This window comes from Bubalus kerabau, chromosome 6 (genome assembly GCF_029407905.1).
Source record: "Bubalus kerabau isolate K-KA32 ecotype Philippines breed swamp buffalo chromosome 6, PCC_UOA_SB_1v2, whole genome shotgun sequence".
Classification (NCBI taxonomy): domain Eukaryota; kingdom Metazoa; phylum Chordata; class Mammalia; order Artiodactyla; family Bovidae; genus Bubalus; species Bubalus kerabau.
The window spans coordinates 60,258,634-60,278,383 of record NC_073629.1 but is presented as its reverse complement, the minus strand read 5'-3'; the positions used below and the strand labels follow the sequence as shown (position 1 = coordinate 60,278,383).

General features: G+C 41.8%; 1 protein-coding gene across 2 annotated transcripts in view; it reads left to right on the top strand.

The window, feature by feature from the left end:
• SAMD13 (sterile alpha motif domain containing 13) overlaps nt 1-19,394 on the top strand; it is a 53,037-nt gene extending 33,643 nt beyond the window's left edge. For both annotated transcript variants that reach the window (XM_055586915.1, XM_055586916.1), the window contains exon 4: nt 18,259-19,394. In XM_055586915.1, the coding sequence (XP_055442890.1) occupies nt 18,259-18,402 (144 nt within the window). In that variant the 3' untranslated portion in view covers nt 18,403-19,394. The remainder of the gene's footprint in view (nt 1-18,258) is intronic.
• Nucleotides 19,395-19,750: the final 356 nt, after the last annotated feature.

Here is a 19,750-nt window from a genome sequence, read left to right as displayed (position 1 = left end):
TCCCTCCCAGCATCAGAGTCTTTTCCAATGAGTCAACTCTTCGCATGAGGTGGCCAAAGTACTGGAGTTTCAGCTTCAGCATCATTCCTTCCAAAGAAATCCCAGGGCTGATCTCCTTCAGAATGGACTGGTTGGATCTCCTTGCAGTCCATGGGACTCTCAAGAGTCTTCTCCAACACTACAGTTCAAAAGCATCAATTCTTTGGCGCTCAGCCTTCTTCACAGTCCAACTCTCACATCCATATATGACCACTGGAAAAACCATAGCCTTGACTAGATGAACCTTTGTTGGCAAAGTAATGTCTCTGCTTTTGAATATGCTATCTAGGTTGGTCATAACTTTCCTTCCAAGGAGGAAGCGTCTTTTAATTTCATGGATGCAGTCACCATCTGCAGTGATTTTGGAGTCCAGAAAAATAAAGTCTGACACTGTTTCCACTGTTTCCCCATCTATTTCCCATGAAGTGATGGGACCTGATGCCATGATCTTCGTTTTCTGAATGTTGAGCTTTAAGCCCGCTTTTTCACTCTCCTCTTTCACTTTCATCAAGAGGCTTTTGTGTTCCTCTTCACTTTCTGCCATAAGGGTGGTGTCATCTGCATATCTGAGGTTATTGATATTTCTCCCGGCAATCTTGATTCCAGCTTGTGTTTCTTCCAGTCCAGCATTTCTCATGATGTACTCTGAATATAAGTTAAATAAGCAGGGTGACAATATACAGCCTTGACATACTCCTTTTTCTATTTGGAACCAGTCTATTGTCCCATGTCCAGTTCTAACTGTTGCTTCCTGACCTGCATACAGATTTCTCAAGAGGCAGATCAGGTGGTCTGGTATTCCCATCTCTTTCAGAATTTACAGTGGAATAAATAAAAATGAACTATACTGATACACACAACAGTTTGGATGAGTCTTAAAACATTATGCTGAATGAGAGAAGCTCTGCATAAAAGAGCTTGTTCTGAATGGTTTTTGTCTTATTCCATGTGGGTTGCTATAACAAAAATACCATGAACTGTGTAACTTTTAAACAATATTTATTTCTCATATTTTACAGGTAGGAAGTCTAAGATGAAAGCATTAGCAGACTGGGTGTCTGGTGAGGGCCCACTTCCTAGGCAGCCATCATTTTGCTGTGTCCTCACACAGAGGAAGGGATGAGCAAGCTCTCTGGGCCCGCTTTTATTAAGGCACAGATACACATGGGGGCTCTGTTCTCATCATCTATTAATAATTGTCTCCCAAAGGGCCCACCTCTTAATATCATTACTAATACCTTCAAGATCCATTGCGGGGTTGGTTTCAACATACAAATTTGGGGGAGAATACATTCAGACCACAGCAGTTCTGTTTAGATAAAGGATGAAAACAGGAAAATACACTAATGATAGAAAAAAAATCAGACAGTTCTCGCCTCTGGGTAGGTAGGAAAGGGGAATGACTAGGAAGGAGCATGAGGGAACTTTCTGAGGGGTGGTAGCATTTTGCATCTTGATAAAGCTTTGGGTTATGGGTATATGCATTGGTCACTGCTTATGCACAAACGTATGCAGATGATTCAGATTTGTGTATTACACAGCCAGTAAATGTTTCCTCAAAAGTAAAAGACCTATAAAAAATAATTAATGGTATACAAACTGAAGTATTTAGGGGAGAAGTATACTGATTATGCAACTTACTTTGAAATGCATCAGAATACAGACTCACAGTTGCATAGAGGGATGAGTAGATGGATAGACATATGATACGGTAAGCGTGGAATATGTTCATTGTAGAATCTAGGTGGTGGCAATACAGGTGCTCCCTATAATATTCTTACAACTTTATGTTTGAAATTTTTTATAATAAAATTGTGGGGGGAAATAACTGCGGTTGGAGAGTGGAAGGCTGATCAGCTGAAACCTATTTTGTTTTGGTCTAATGTTATAATGTCCCTTTGTGTCATTGCAGTTGAATAACTCACTTCTAAAATTAAATTTAAATAATATTATGAAAGGTTAACAAAAAAAAGAACTGAGCTAAAAGGTCTCTTGGCCAGATTCCCAGCTGCCCAAAAGCATTTTTCAGAAGGAGCTTTTGCTCAGACTCCTCTGATGCAGATGGCCCAGACTGGGGGTGGAGGGTATTCTTTGGGCCTTTCAGACTCTGAAATGGAACTGGCAAGCTCTGAGCTCTGCCCAGGAGCAGGCCCTTTCTCCCAGGAATGACATCAGTCTAGCACCAGTGACATGGGAGTCAAAAGGGGACACAGTTCCCCAATGCATCTCATTCAGAAGTCCTTCAAGGGAGGAAAGGAACACTGTCTTGTTTCTTCAACTCTGGAGCCTGAGAAATGAATTCCTGAGGGAGTGGAATTTTGCAAGCATGGTCTAGATGCTCAAGTTACTTCATTCTTATGGAAAGGTAATTGGAAAGGAAAAGAATCCGCCTTGAATTATTCTCTGGAAGTGACTTGAATCTTCCTCCTACTTTGAATCTCATATCTTTCCTCTTCTCATTAAATGAGGTAAACTTTGCAAGGAAGCAACCACTGGCCAGACTCAGGCTGACAAGACCAGCAGCTGCTGTGTTTTTCATGAGGACTGAGGATCAGGATCCTCTGCTATGTTATCCTCTTCCATCACCATGCTTCAGAGGCCTTCAGTGTTTCACCTCCAGTGATCTTCCTGGAAACGAACCCCAAGCAGTCAGCAGTCACTCACCACATTCATCCCTGACGGGAAGACTACAGGCTATCCCCGGCCCAAACACAGGACCCTTTTAGGCACTTCTAGGTCACAGCAGCTGAGAGAGAAAAAGAATGGCCACATCCTTAAATCTCCATAGGGTAGGCTCTGCCCTTCCATGTGATAGAAACAGGCCAGGAAAGTGAGCATCCTCTAAACCACCTTAGAAAGTGGCAGGTTCAGAAAGGGTAGTGCAATTGACAAACGCAGCACGTCTTGGTGTGAGAGCTTAGTTTCTTGGCTGTTATGGATGGAATGTTTGTCCCCCTCAAATTCATTTTAAAACCCTAACTTGCAATGTGATGGTGTTTGGAAGGAGGGCCTTCAGGAGATAGATTTAGATGAAGTTTTGAGGCTGGAACCCTCGTGGTGGGGTAAATGCCCTGGAAAGGGAGCTTGCTCTTTCTCTCTGTGTTATATGTAAGGATATAGCATGAGGGCAGCCATCTGCAAGATGGGAAGAGGGCCTTCACCAAGAGCCACATATTGGCACTGTGATCTTGGACTTCCCGCCTCCAGACTGTGAGTAATAAATCTCTGCTGCTTAGGCCACCTGATCCTTGGTGTCTTGTTACAGCAGCCTAAGCTGACAAAGACATGGACACTGACACCAGACATGTCCACCATGACATGTGCTGACTTTCAGGAGAATGTGCACCTTCTTGGTATGGTCTCACAATATATTACTGGATATCCTGTTGTTGTACCAACCAGACTAAGAGGTGGATTTCTAGCAGCATGTTCCTTTGGAAGAGGTCAGGCCATTGATTTGTCCAAAGTGCAGGGATGTCCCATGTTCCTGTGGTATGGAGGGGCAGCTGGATTAGCCGAGGGATCTTTGTGTAACCTCCTTTTCTCTATGCAAGCACACTGACACCTAATAATTATCTCCCTTAAGTTTCCCACTGGTGCAGTTATCACCATCAGGTTTTCCTTTGATCAACTTCTTTTGAGCTTCTGTGTGAGCCACAAGTACAGACCAAAAGAATTATCAAGAGGGAAGGCCTAAGAACCTGCCCAGTCCCCTCCACACCCCTGCACCAAGGATCCACTGTCAACAGTGTGTATGTTTGGGGTCGTTTCCTACTCTGGCCATTCTGTCATGACCAGTGACATGGCTCTCTGTCGGCCCACTGGCCTCATTAACATTGCTCCCCAGAGGACTCACTGGCCCATAAGAGGAGGAGGCATTGGGATCCCTTCCTAGACCAGGCAGTGATTACAGCTATTGCCAACACTGTCTCTCATTCCCACCAACATGGTAGTGTGGTGGCTCTTTCCCCAAGTGTCTTCCTGCATTCAGACCTCTTAGGCTGTGGTGTGAAGGATATGAGTGAGAGTCACGACTCCTGGTTTCTTTCCTTCTAATCAACTCGTGGTCATTAGAAGACCCTACAGGGTTGGCCTTTCTGGGAATCAGATTTCTCTGATGAATGTTGAGTTAAACAAGCTGAATATTGCTCAAGTTCCTGCTTTAAGACTCAAGTGTTACCTTTCAGCTGGCCCTCACGAAGTAAGCTTTCAATGCACAACACAGGGCACAACTAGATGATAAAAAAATTGGCACTTGCCCAGGGATGTAAGTCACTTGATTTTCAAGAGTCAAAGGTAACTTAGGAATTTTACTTTCCTAAGGGTTTAGTTTTTAAGAAAGAATTTCTTGACTAACTCATTCAGAGGCACCTCCACCTTCCTTACATAGAACATTTAGGATAAAGTTTATTTTGTTAAACTCTGAAGGCTAACTGAGAAGCTTCTGATGGTGCTTTCAGTTTTCAATTAAGGCCATCACAGCAAATTCATCACTCCAACTGGACCCTACCTGCCTGTTGTAGGGTAGTCACTTCGTGTCTTCTTTATCTGACTCGCACACTCAGAATGTATGTGAAGAAGATAGAAATGGAGAGCTGCCATTCAGTCACTGTCACACAACTCATATCGTTCAGATCCTCAGACTCACAAGTGAGCGACATCACTGACTCTGTTTCTAGAATAATATATATCACTAAGATCATTTTTTTTTTCAGAGTATCATGACAAAATAATATGCAACTCATGGTGACTAGTTTTACTCCATTATCTCCTCACATTCCCCAAACCATGTGACTGGAACAGTATTTCACTGTGAAATGTCCAACTGATTGTTAAAGCTGTTCATCTGAAATGCCAGGACTGATCATTCTTTTCAGATGGCTTATTACTAACTTTTGGTAATGTTTCTGAGGCCACTGACTTGCTGCTACTACTGCTGCTAAGTCACTTCAGTCGTGTCCGACTCTGTGAGACCCCATAGACGGCAGCTCACCAGGCTCCCCCGTCCCTGGGATTCTCCGGGCAAGAACACTGGAGTGGGTTGCCATGTCCTTCTCCAATGCATGCAAGTGAAAAGTGAAAGTGAAATCACTCAGTCGTGTCCAACTCTGTTCGACCCCATGGACCGCAGCCCACCAGGCTCCTCCGTCCATGGGATTTTCCAGGCAAGAGTACTGGAGTGGGGTGCCATTGCCTTCTCCGACTGACTTACTAACTATAAATAAAATAATTTATTGCTACAAATTGCCAAGTAACACTAACCTCCTCAGATGGAGCAGTAAAGTAGACAAGCCAGTCAGAGCAACTCTGAGACCTACTCTGTGTCCTAAGTTGTGGTCAGATGGACTTCAACTGTAGTGATTCTAGACAGACACTTCTAATCAGACCCAAGACACATCCAGGTTTGTGGAGGTAGCGGGAGAAAGGGGTCAAGATTATACAATCATAAAAGCCTTCTTTTGTAATAAAAGTACAAAATTATGATACAAATTTGCTAAGACAAAATTTAAGCTTCATTAGCTTTATGGTAAATCCAGCTCTGAATTAGACCAGTTAAAATCCCGCAAATTGGAACTAACTTTTATTACCTTGTTAGCATATTATAATACCAAGTACTAGAAGTATTCAAGGTGCTTTGACACATGATATTTCTTAACAGTTGAAGGCTTCTGAAATGCTTAGACTATTTTGTAGCATAATAAACAGGGGAAGTGGCAACTCAAACTCTGCTGATATGTCCTTTAAGCCCACAAAAATTTTGAAAAGAAAGAGTTAAAAAAACAAATGGGTAATGTTAGCAATAAGAAAACATCCAAAAGAATGGAAAGCAAAACTGAGAAGAAACTTCTGAATTTTTTGATTGAATGAAATAGAATAGATTTCTATAAACCAAAACCCCAAATGATTTTTAAATCATTTGCTTGAGATGAGAAGTTATAAGATAGCCAGGTACATGGTGCTTCTTTGGCTTATTCACTTGTTCAGTTGTTTCTATAGTAGTTATAGCTTTTTCTAATACTTATGAAGATAAATATAAAACTATTAAGTAAAATAATGGTCATTATTACAAGTATTTCTTTTTACTTTAATAAGGCCACCCAAAAGCCTTGTAGGCATAAGAATCATTTGAAGGAAGCATGGAAGATTCTGGGCAGAAGGGGGATTAGATACAAAGGTATGGGGACATGAAAAAATATAGTTTATCTTGAAAACTCCTAGTACCTTGAAGTAAGAGATATGGAGCAGGGAATCCCTGAGGATAAAACTGAAAGATAAATAGGGGTCCAGATAACAGACAGTCTGTTTGCCTGAGAGGGACTAGGAACCACTGGAGGATATTGAGTGGGGAGTACCATGATGAAATTTGTGTTTTTCAAAAATCAGTCTATTGTCAATGATGGAAAGCAAGGAGACAAAACACAGGAAAGCTGTAATTGTTCCACTGGGGATGGAAAGGCAGAAACAGAAAGTCTAGGGAAGATGGTCAAAGAATTTAGTGGATCATTGGCAATGGAGGATGAAGATTTGTCCTGTTTCAGTTCTCTGCCTTAGCACCAGGATTGAGCTCACTGCTCAAAATGGGAGAGGGAAGAGGCTTGGTTGATGACTGCAAGATTTCTAGATTGGTTAGTTGCAAAATCATCCCATTAACCAGGACATCTATGAGAGGTTTGTTATTTTTCTTTTTTTTTTTTAAACATTTTATTTTGTATTGGGGTAGAGCTGATTAACCATGCATGTTGTGATAGTTTCTGGTGAATAGCAAAGGGGCTCAGCCATACATATACGTGTACTCATTCTCCCCAAACTCCCCTCCCATCCAAGCTGCTACATAACATTGAGCAGAGTTCTATATGCTACACAGCAGGTCCTTGTTGGTATAGCACTGTATACATCCATCCCAAACACCCTAACTATCCCTTCCTCCTAGCCTTCCCTCTGGGCAATCATAAGTTCATCTCTAAGTCTGTGAGTTTCTTTCTGTTTTGTATGGTTCATTTATATTATTTCTTTTTAGATCCCACATATAAAGAATGTCATATGATATTTCTCCTTCTCTGTCTGACTTCATTCAGTAGGACAATCTCTAGATCCATCCATGTTGCTGCAAATGGCATTATTTCATTCTTTTTTATGGCTGAGTAATATTCCATTGTGTATATGTACCACATCTTCCTTATTCATTCAAGAGGTCAGTTTTAAGAGTTTTAAGAGGAATAAATGGATGGATGTAGAGATTGACCCAGCAGGTCAGCTCATGACAGTAGGGTTTCACTGGAGCTGAGGGGAGGCCTGGGAAGTGGAGGACACTTTCCTTCAAGTAGAGGAGTGAATGGGAGGCGAGTGGAGGGAGAACCAGCAGTGGGAGGGTTGTATAGACATGAAGGCTCTTTTCTAAGAGAGGATACTTATTTAGATGCAGGGAAGTAGCCAAAATAATTGGATAGTTTAAAACAGAATGAAATTTAGAACAGTTCAATGAAGCAAAATCCCTGAGGATAGGAAAGGGATGAGATCAAAGAGGGTGGAGGGACAAGGATATGGAGAAATTTAAACCCTCGTGCATCACTGGTGGGAATATAAAATAGTGCAGCTGCTACAGAAAACAGTTCTGGCAGTTCTTCAAAAGGTTAGGCATATAATCACCATGTACCTAATCCTGTCCAACTCTTTGCAACCTCATGAACTGTAGCCCACAGGGCTCCTCTGTCCATGGGATTATTTCCAGGCAAGAATACTGCAGTGGATTGCCATTTCCTCTTCCATGGGACCTTCCTGACCCAGGTATTGAACCCATGTCTCCTGCATTGTAGGTGGATACTTTACCACTGAGCTATCAAGAAAGGCTTGAAAAAAGAGAAATCACCATATGACCCAGCAATTCCACACAAAAGAACTGAAAAAAGGGACTCAAATAGATAATTGTACAGAAATGCTCATTGCAGCATTACTCACAATAACCAAAAGGTAGAAACAACCCAAGTGCCCATGCACAGATGAATGGATAAATAAAATGTGGTCTAGAACATAGAGGGCTTCCCTGGTGGTTTTAGCAGTAAAGCAGTGTAGGAGACATGGGTTGGATCCCTGGGTTGGGAAGTTCCCCTGGAACAGGAAATGGCAACCCCCACTCCCCCCAGTATTCTTGCCTAGGAAATCCCATGAATAGAGGAACCTGACAGGCTACAGTCCATGGGGTAGCAAAAAAGAGTCAGACATGACTCAGCAACTAAACCACCACCCTCATGGAACATACAAAGGAATGTTATTCATGCATAAGAAAGAATGAAGTTCTGATACAAGTTGCAAGATTAATGAACTTTGAAAATATTATGCTCAGTGAAATAGGCCAGTCAAATATTATATGATTCCGTTTATATGAGATATCTTAAATAGGCAAATTCATAGACATACAACCAGGTTAGAGATTATCAAGGGCTAGTAGGGGAGGAAGGGTTATTGATTCATAGGGTTTCTCTTTGGTGATGGAGGAGTTTAAAAATTAGTGGCAATAATTGCATAACATTGTGAATATAACTAATGCCACCACTGAATTGTACACCTAAAAATAGTTAAAATTGTCTTTTTTGTGTTATATATATTTTATTGGGCTTCCCTGGTGGCTCAGACAGGTAATCTCCCAGCAATGCAGGAAACTCAGGTTTGATCCCTGGGTTGGGAAGATCCCCTGAAGAAGGGAATAGCAACTCACTGAGAATTCTTGCCTGGAGAATCCCATGGGCAAAGGAGCCTGGTGGGCTACAGTCCAGGGGGTTACAAAGTTGGACACAACTGAGTGACTAACACTTTCACTTTTCTTTCATATTTTACTGCAATAAAATGTAATGTCAGGTAATATACATGATTCAACTTGGTTGATAAAATATTCAACTATTATATTTTTAAAAAGAACATGAAGGGGTTAATTCTGATCAAGACTGGTACATCGTCCTCTGTCCTTCCCGTGCTCTGGGAGCAAGGAAAGCATGTGTACAGAAACAGCTGAGATGTTCCTTTCCCTCGGGGACATTCAGGGAGTTCCTGACAGTTTCTGCTTTTTTTTTTTTTTTTTTGCTAACCAAGAGGCAAGCTTCTCTGCTTACAGTGGATAGGATGGGTAGAGGTTTAACAAGGAGCTAGAGGAGAGAGTAGTGAAGTTAAGAATGGCCACCAAGAGGAAAGGGAAAGGGAGCTGAGCAAGGATAAATAAAAGAACTGTTGATATATTCTCCTGACCCAGCCAAGATGGGCATACTGCACATGTTTAGTGTTTATCTTCATGGTTTCTTGATTCCCACCCCTATCCTCATCCCCACTGCACCAGGTATAGGAATCAGGGAACCTGGATTGATTGCTAAATTGTTCCTGGGTGGAGTGTTCATGGCATGGGCACAATGGAGGACTCAACCATAGAGGGTGATTCGAGAGCATGTAGAAAAAGTGGTTCCCAGGGCCACCCAATGCGTGCAGACTTGATACAAAAGAGGAGTCAGCAGGTGACACATTACCCTGGAGAAGGAGAAAGAGATGAAAAAAGTGGGTTTAATGGGAGGGAGGAGTGGGAGAGAGATGAAGATATTGGACCTTCAGTGTTACAGAGGTGGGGCGCTCCTGGTTGATGACATAGGTGATGTGATTGAAATGGTTGGTGTACTAAGAGCAGACGTCATGAAAATGGGTATAATAGCTTAACTACAGTAGAGGATTTTTACTCTATAGTCTAAGGAGATTGGTTGGGGGGTGTTCTGCTTCACTGTAATTCAAGGTCCTAGGCTGATGGGAGCTCTGTCATCTTCAGCTGGACATTTTTAAGATCACTTGGGAACTGACATCCAGTTGGTGTAAGGATAAAGAGCAAGAAGGAGCACACGTGGGTGGTTCTATGGGTCATGCTGAAGAGAGGTCATCCTTTCACTTGTCATTGGCCAGACTGTGGTCACATGGCCACACCTAATTGCAAGAAAGTCTGGAAAATGTGTAGTTGTGTGCCCTGGGAAAAAGAGCGGCCCTGCTACACTTGAGCTTTAAAGCCATTCTTTAAAGCATTGGCTGTTGCAACACCAATACTCAGTTCTATCTTTAAGTCCAGAAAGGCTAACTTTAAGAGAACAGCTGAAGTGAAGAAGCCATTCTGACTGTACATGGAAGTCTTCACTTCTAATTCTGTTCCTTCAATCTGTTCTTTCTTATCTGGGCAGAAATCTCTGTAACCTAGTTTCCTCATTTGATGACATGAGTTTTGTTCCTTTGCTTCATCAGAAATGTGTACATGATTTTTTGGTGTAATAGAGCCCTTTATCACCCACTTTGTACCAGAAGCAGATATCCACAAGGAGATATCCATTACATTACTGAAGGCATTAGCCTGCAGAATGAGCCAACATGGATTTTGTGTTTGATATAAATGATACAGGGCTCCCCTGTAGCTCAGCTGGTAAAGAATCAACCTTCAATTCAGGAGACCCCAGTTCGATTCCTGGGTCAGGAAGATCACCTAGAGAAGGGACAGGCTACCCACTCCAGTATTCTTGGGCTTCCCTGGTGGCTTAGTTGGTAAAGAATCTGCCTGTGATGCAGGAGACCTGGGTTCAGTCCCTGGGTTGGGAAGATTCCCTGGAGAAGGGCATGGCAAACCACTCCAATATTCTTGCCTGGAGAATCCCCTTGGACAGAGAAGTCTGGCAGGCTACAGTCCACATGGTCACAAATAGTCGGACGTGACTGAATGACTAAGCACAGCACAGCACATAAATAATATAAATGCAAGACCTCATTTGTTAAAGTAACAGCTTCCAACTGTTACTTTAATGAATGAGATAGATTTCTTTTTGAGCCACACATTCTCTGTTAACAAGCTGCTCAGTGTTTTTAACTAGATGAAGTCCCTCCAATATGTATACTGCCCACCCCAAATTTTCCACCAGTAGGATTGCAAGACAAGCACAGCATCAGCTGATAGTCACTGGCTGAGAGTGTTGAGCTCATAATCACTCCACCTATGCTGAGCTGCAGACAGTGGGGCGGCCGTGGGGACAGTGTAGAGGATATCAGCCCCAAAGAGGAATTCCTCCTCAAGAAGAAGTTTTGTCCCAAGAACCATGTAATAAGACTCAAAAGGCCTTAGTGTAGACTTCTGTAGCTCACCATCTTCCTTTCTGAAGTTTTATGGAAATTCTTCAGATAATACACTCTGTCTTGATGAGGAAGAGTCCTTTAAAGAAATATGGTGAATTACTACAAAGTCCTAGGAGTGCCTCAAAATGCTTCCTCCTCTGATATTAAGAAGGCCTATCACCAGTTAGCGCTTCAGGTCCACCCAGACAAGAACTCAGAAAACCGGGAGGCAGCTGAGGAGAAGTTCAAACAAATAGCAGAGGCCTATGCAGTCTTGTCAGATGCCAAGAAACGAGACAACTATGACAACACCAGGAGGCACTGCATCAAAAGGGAAAACAGAGGAGATGGCAGGGACAAGGATTATTTGAAGGAGGAACTGCGCTTTGCAAGGCCACGTTGTGACTTTCAAAGCATCTTTGAAGATCAAGACTTCTTCTCAGGAGGCTGTTTTCCCACTGACAGTGTGGGAGGGGCCAGGAGATTCCGCTCCTCCTTCTTTGATGTGACCCCCATCCCGGACACAGGATTTTCCACTTTTGTATCCATGGGCTCTGGGCCAAATTCCCCTTCCTCCAGGACATTTGTACCCTTCATAAGCAGTGGAATGGGAAACTTCAAACTGGTCACCACTTACAGCCAGATAGTGAATGGCAAGAAAGTGGTTATAAAGAAAGTTCTAGAAAATGTCAGCCAAAAGACCGAAAGGGGAAAAGAACATCTGTTTCATCAGATTCCTCCACGCCATGGGTAAGGAGTTGCTGCCGTGTTCTTTCATAGGGAGACTGCTCTGAGGCTGGTGTGTCTGGTGCTGATCCCAGACAGAACTGGAATCTGAGAATGTGTTGAATTGGAATGGACAGGGTCTGAGTGAGTGAGTGAAAGTCACTCAGTTGTGTCTGACTTTTTGAGACCCCATAGACTATAATCCATGGAATTCTCCAGGCCAGAATACTGGAGTGAATAGCCTTTCCCTTCTCCAGCAGATCTTCCTGACCCAGGAATCGAACTAGGGTCTCCTGCATGGCAGGACAGGGTCTGCTTAGTCCAAATTTCTCATTTCACAGAAGAAGGGACTAATGGGCCAAATGCTCCACAAGGAGGAACCAGGAAGCCACAGAGTCTGGCTTACAGCCTAAGTCTTCTGATTCTAAACTGAACCTCTTTCCCCCTGTACTCTATCTGGGACAGTAGATCAGATCAGATCAGATCACATCAGATCAGATCAGTCGCTCAGTCGTGTCCGACTCTTTGCATCCCCATGAATCGCAGCACACCAGGCCTCCCTGTCCATCACGAACTCCCAGAGTTCACTCAGACTCACGTCCATCGAGTCAGTGATGCCATCCAGCCATCTCATCCTCTGTCGTCCCCTTCTCCTCTTGCCCCCAGTCCCTCCCAGCATGAGAGTCTTTTCCAATGAGTCAACTCTTCGCATGAGGTGGCCAAAGTACTGGAGTTTCAGCGTTAGCATCATTCCTTCCAAAGGAATCCCAGGGCTGATCTCCTTCAGAATGGACTGGTTGGATCTCCTTGCAGTCCAAGGGACTCTCAAGAGTCTTCTCTAACACCACAGTTCAAAAGCATCAATTCTTTGGCGCTCAGCCTTCTTCACAGTCCAACTCTCACATCCATACATGACCACAGGAAAAACCATAGCCTTGACTAGACGAACCTTTGTTGGCAAAGTAATGTCTCTGCTTTTGAATATGCTATCTAGGTTGGTCATAACTTTCCTTCCAAGGAGGAAGCGTCTTTTAATTTCATGGATGCAGTCACCATCTGCAGTGATTTTGGAGCCCAGAAAAATAAAGTCTGACACTGCTTCCACTGTTTCCCCATCTATTTCCCATGAAGTGATGGGACCGGATGCCATGATCTTCGTTTTCTCAATGTTGAGGTTTAAGCCAACTTTTTCACTCTCCACTTTCACTTTCATCAAGAGGCTTTTGAGTTCCTCTTCACTTTCTGCCATAAGGGTGGTGTCATCTGCATATCTGAGGTTATTGATATTTCTCCCTGCAATCTTGATTCCAGCTTGTGTTTCTTCCAGTCCAGCGTTTCTCATGATGTACTCTGCATATAAGTTAAATAAACAGGGTGACAATATACAGCCTTGATGTACTCCCTTTCCTATTTGGAACCAGTCTGTTGTTCCATGTCCAGTTCTAACTGTTGCTTCCTGACCTGCATACAAATTTCTCAAGAGGCAGATCAGGTGGTCTGGTATTCCCATCTCTTGAAGAATTTTCCACAGTTTATTGTGATCCACACAGTCAAAGCCTTTGGCATAGTCAATAAAGCAGAAATAGATGTTTTCTGGAACTCTCTTGCTTTTTCCATGATGCAGCAGATGTGGCAATTTGATCTCTGGTTCCTCTGCCTTTTCTAAAACCAGCTTGATCATCTGGAAGTTCACGGTTCACATATTGCTGAAGCCTGGCCTGGAGAATTTTGAGCATTGCTTTACTAGCATGTGAGATGAGTGCAATTGTGCGGTAGTTTGAGCATTCTTTGGCATTGCCTTTCTTTGGGATTGGAATGAAAACTGACCTTTTCCAGTCCTGTGGCCAATGCTGAGTTTTCCAAATTTGCTGGCATATTGAGTGCAGCACTTTCACAGCATCATCTTTCAGGATTTGGAATAGCTCAACTGGAATTCTATCACCTCCACTAGCTTTGTTCGTAGTTATGCTTTCTAAGGCCCACTTGACTTCACATTCCAGGATGTCTGGCTTTAGGTCAGTGATCACACCATCGTGATTATCTGGGTCGTGAAGATCTTTTTTGTACAGTTCTATATATTCTTGCCACCTCTTCTTAATATCTTCTGCTTCTGTTAGGTCCATACCATTTCTGTCCTTTATCGAGCCCATCTTTGCATGAAATGTTCCTTTGGTATCTCTGATTTTCTTGAAGAGATCTCTAGTCTTTCCCATTCTGTTGTTTTCCTCTATTTCTTTGCATTGATTGCTGAAGAAGGCTTTCTTATCTCTCCTTGGTATTCTTTGGAACTCTGCATTCAGATGTTTATATCTTTCCTTTTCTCCTTTGCTTTTTGCTTCTCTTCTTTTCACAGCTATTTGTAAGGCCTCCCCAGACAGCCATTTTGCTTTTTTGCATTTCTTTTCCTTGGGGATGGTCTTGATCCCTGTCTCCTGTACAATGTCACGAACCTCAGTCCATAGTTCATCAGGCACTCTATCTATCAGATCTAGGCCCTTAAATCTATTTCTCACTTCCACTGTATAATCATAAGGGATTTGATTTAGGTCATACCTGAATGGTCTAGTGGTTTTCCCTACTTTCTTCAATTTAAGTCTGAATTTGGCAATAAGGAGTTCATAGTCTGAGCCACAGTCAGCTCCTGGTCTTGTTTTTGCTGACTGTATAGAGCTTCTCCATCTTTGGCTGCAAGAATATAATCAATCTGGTTTCGGTGTTGACCATCTGGTGATATCCATGTATAGAGCCTTCTCTTGTGTTGTTGGAAGAGGGTGTTTGTTGGAGACCACCACAAATATGGCCTTCTGAGAGGTGTACAGAGTCCTACCATCACAAATCCCCCTGACTTCTCTTCTTGACTTCTTTTTTCTACCCTACCTTGCTGTTAGCCATTGCCTCTGTCTTGATGGCCCTCTTCTCTTCCGACCTCATCATCTTTCTCTCCATACATTTCCAATGGACTATATCACAATTAGGCTTAGTTGAAAGAGTCACCTATATATAGATTAATGTTGTTAGAGTGAAAAGTAAATGGGTGAAGATTGCTTAAATATACTTTAAAAACTAGCCAGCATTTTATCAAATGCTCAGTAGAAGTCAGGAATTCCACTTCACATGTGTTATTATCTCAATAATCTTTTCAGCAGTGAAGTACTGCTTTCCCCCATCATACAAATAAGGAAATGAGGCTTAGAGACATTAAGTAACTTGCCCCAGGCCCAACCTAATAAGCAATACGATAGTGTCTCACTCTAAAATACAGGCTTATCTACTGAACTGTAACATCTATTGATTCTACTCATTTATTTTTAGATCTAGGTTCTTGCCCTTATTGGAAATTTACACCTGTCATCTCTAAATCTTACTTTCATGCATGGGTATTTCATGAACTTAAGTAGGCAAGCATTTTGAGTGTTATTTCACAGCAGGCACTTGGTTATTCCACATGAAAACAGAAGCAATGTAAAAAGTTTCACTGAAACTAACAAATGATTACCACTTAACACAGAAATATAAACAAAATCCCAAGGTGTGAATTATATTTTTGTTTTGGATTAAGACAAAATCATGGGATGTTTTTGTTTGTCTAACTGGATCTGGTCACACTCCAACTCCTTCATTTATATAATACAACTACACTCCAGAGGATCATTTCCTTGTGGAAAGTTACTGATGGAGTCTGCATTAGACACCTCTGTCTTCTGATTTCCAGTCTCATGCCATTCAGTATACTGTGCTGACTGGCAAAATTTGGGCTTCATTTGCCTTGCAAGCTTTTATAGAAGTTATATAACAAATGATTAGCTTTCTTAATCTAATCTAAAATAGGGAACTTTCCTATGTTTGTGATTTTTATAAGACACATTTTTATGTAGTCTTCGAACTTTTTAAATCTCAGTGGATTTTCTGAAGTTGAACAAGAATATGCCTGCATCCCATTGGCAAAGGGTAGCTTTCAGGCAGGGAGAGCACGTCCAGAAAGGAAGCAGAAGATGGGTTTGGAATGGGAACACATCCCATTTCTATCAAAGCTTATACTTTTCCACTTAGTAATCATTGAGAACATCCTGTATGTCAGACACTGTGCTAGGTGCCTTACATGAATCATTTTTTAACCTCCCAAAGCCTTCAGGGGTTTATTTCCGTTTTACAAGCTTGGAAACTGAGGCTCAGGGAAGTTTAAGTCCCTTACCCAGAGCCACACAATAAGTTGTGGAGACAGAGTTCAGTCCGCAGTTTGACCTGAAAGATCCCATTTCCATTATGCCATCTTTACTCCCTTTCAGTTGAGCTGTAATAGTTATGGTTTAAGTTTTGTTATACATATGAATTCTGTTCATTTCAAAAAATTTTAAATGAGAAATTCCAGATGGAGTTTTCTTTTACAAACCCTCATCCGAGGTGAACTGCAGTGTGGCTACCAGACAAAGGAAAATCAAATTGGAGCGTGAAACATAATTTTCCATTTTGTCTTAAATAAAATCCAAATTTCAGCATTTTCACAGACGAACTTGGCTTTTGACAGAAATGCTGAGTTGTAGAAGGACTTTTTGCCAACAAAGATATAAAAAATTTCATTTTCAGTTAGTCAAGGAAGTTTTCTTGTATAGAAATGAAAGCACTGTCATCTCTTCCTGGTGCCTGTTTCAAATATGTGGTAAGTTAAGTACAGGCAAGCAGCAGCAAAGGAAAAATGGAGAGCAGGGAAGGCTTTGCTGTTGTGTGAAGCATCCCCAGTGAATCCCTACTCATCTCAGGGCATGAGGTAGAGCATGAGCTTTGCTGTAACCTGTGATTCAGAGTCCTGTGCCCTCACAATGCCCAGAGCTGCTACTGCCGTGTCCAGGAGCCAGGGGTCATCTGCCAACTCTCAGGCTTGTAGGTTTTGCTGATGGGACAGTCTTTGGGATTGCTAGCTGCCTAAATAGAAAATAATTAAGATTGGAAAGTCAGTTCCTATGTCCTTAAATAATTGTAAATGAAATCCTCTCAAAACTCAATAGTCCATATTATCAGCTGAGGAGATAGAGCAATGGACTTGCCTAAGGTCACAAAGTGGGTGTTTCTTCAATGCTGTTTCTCCCATACATTCAGAGCACATCTTCCTCACAGCTGGCAATATACATGAGAGGCTCTGAAGGAATGGCCCCCTTGGGGACAGTGTGGGAGGGAGTCACAGCTTTACGTAGCGGCAGGGGCACACGGTGTCTCCATGTCTGCCCAGTGGTCGGGGGTGGGTGGGAGCGGGGCGGGCGGGCGGACGGGTAAAATCATGTACAGCTGTGTGGAGTTTACTGAGCATGCGCAGCTGGTCCATCTCGTGAACCCAGGTTTCCTTGGACGTAGCATAGCAAGGCCTCACAATAACAAAGATAAGGTTGTATTCAGTGCTCTTCTCAGTGCTTCTTTTCCAAAGGTTTCAAACTACTTTCTATATTTCGGGTCCTCATCTCTTTCACAAGAAGCTTGCTTTTATGTCATTTCAAAGTTTTGTAGTCTCCACGGTAGAAGTCCACGGGGTTGGGTACCTGAGAGGACGGGGGCCGTGGACTGTAAGGAGAATCTGGAAGGGAATTTCCGGTGGGCACAGCCCTGCCCCTCGCTGCCTTATCTGGATCCTTGAGGCTCCACTAAGACGACGTAGGTAGCATGAGAGTTGATATTCGGATTGAAGCAGGATGGTTCTCCTTTTAAAGGGCAGGAAAGAAGTTTTCGGAGAGTGAGTCATTTTTCCAATGCCCATTGTTCTGATTGAAAAGGTTTCCGAAACCCTGACTCTGGCCCCCATTGGTCCATCGAGACAACACAGATTTGATTCTAAGTGTCAAGAGAAACAGAAGTGAGTTATGAGAAGAACATGGGCTTTGGCTGTAGGCAGATGGGAATTCAAATTCTGTGCCATTCTTTCGTAACTTATGGGCAAGCTAACTTTTTGCCTTTATCCTTGGTTTGCCTATAAAATTAAGTTGGTAATTCCTGCGTGTCCTAATTTATGGAGTGATTTTAGGAATTAAATAGACAAAAATTCTTCTTAAACTTCACTAATATTTTATAAATGTAAAGTGTCATTCTTCCTTTCAGAAGCTTCGTCTTTGATCCTTCAGGGTACATACTCCAGGCTTGCTGTCAGTTTTTTAAGATGTGACATTTATGATGTGATCTGAAAACAAGATCAGCTATAAGATTATATTTAACTCCAAAATAAATGGTGAAGATGGAAGATAAAAATAGAAGATTACATTTGGGGCACTAGTTTTAAAAAAATAGTAATGTTTTTAGTGTGGAGACAAAAACTTCTTCCTTTGACCTTCCGTTTTTCTTCATTATCCTTGAACTTTTGGACTTACATGTTGGTTTTACCTTCTGCTTCCATTATAGGAAATTGACGGAAAATCCCTGCTACTGATGACAAGAAATGATGTGTTGACAGGACTTCAGTTAAAACTAGGGCCTGCTCTGAAAATCTACGAGTATCATGTAAAACCTCTTCAGACAAAGCATTTAAAGCACAACTCTTCCTAGTAGTCAAATTGGGGTCTTGGACCTCAAAAAATACATAATGAAAGAATTTGGTTTCATGTGATGAAACTTTGTAAACAGAATACATACATGTGTATATGTAAAGAATTTCAATCAAATGAAACGTTATCCTATGGGATAGACTAGGCAATCCATCGGCTAACCTGAACTCAGCCAGGAGGAGTGAGGACATGCGAACAGGATGGTTTACCTTGTTGACCTAGTCAAACAGAGTGGTCTTTGATGAGATTAGATACCCTTCCCCACAAGGAGGGTTTTCTTCATAGATTACTTTCCCAAATTCCTTGAAAAAAGAACTGAATGGAATGAACATCTTCCAGTTACAGGTGTAACTGACTGTAACAGGGAAGATCAAAAGCAAGAAAACTTGGGGAGGGGGATAAAAGAGAAAGGGATTGCACCTCCCTTGGGAGTCCTCTGCTCCTTAGAGCTTGTGTTATTTGGATGGAATTGCCAACACCCTTTTTTATAGAGGGTCCTCCACTTGACCTTATTAAGGTTTCACTGGGATATGCTGCCATGTTGGAGATGGACGTACATCATGGCCCCTTTAGGAGCAGAACTGTAGCTCTGGAAAGAGAAACTCTGTTGTGTTTTGGGGATATCCATCTATCTTCAGTTAGCTTCATGGGGGTTAATGGTATTTTCTGCATAGATCTGCTTTTAAATTGATTCTTGGTTTCTGAAGAAGACTTTTTTTTCACATTATGGTTTGTATTTATAATAATTTGTTTCTGAAGAAATTTGCCAAGAGTTATAGATCAAAAAGCCTTGTTACCAGTACAGAATATTTTTCTATATATATATTCCTTCATGATGGTGTAATATTTTTTTAATTGCTCCAATGCTTTGTTTGATTTCTTATTTGAGTACTTGTTTTTAAGAACTTGAAAAAGTGGGCTTGCTACATCTCTGTTCAAAGAGACATTTGTTCAGTCTCTGTGTGTCAATGCCATATTGAACTGGTGCTTTGTGGTCACAATAAAGCATTGCTTAAGTTTATTCTCAGTGTATTTATTTTTTATCTTTTCAGTTTAGTGCTTCTTTGGTTGGGCTTCAAGGTCACTCCTTGAAACCATGGAGAGAAAGTTAATCCTGCTTTAAGAAATTAATTATACATATAGAAAACGTGTAGATCTATATGTAGATTTATCTTCTTTATAAACTGAATTGTCTAAGTTAGCCTATTCCTTACCTGTATCCTACAACTAATTTTATTATCATTTAGGGTATCATTTTAGCCAATGTTTGTCTGTGTTTTTCTTTTTTTGCTATAAGCCAGTGGGGGAAGGGGTGTCACAAATTTTTTAAATTCCGATGAAAACTTTGG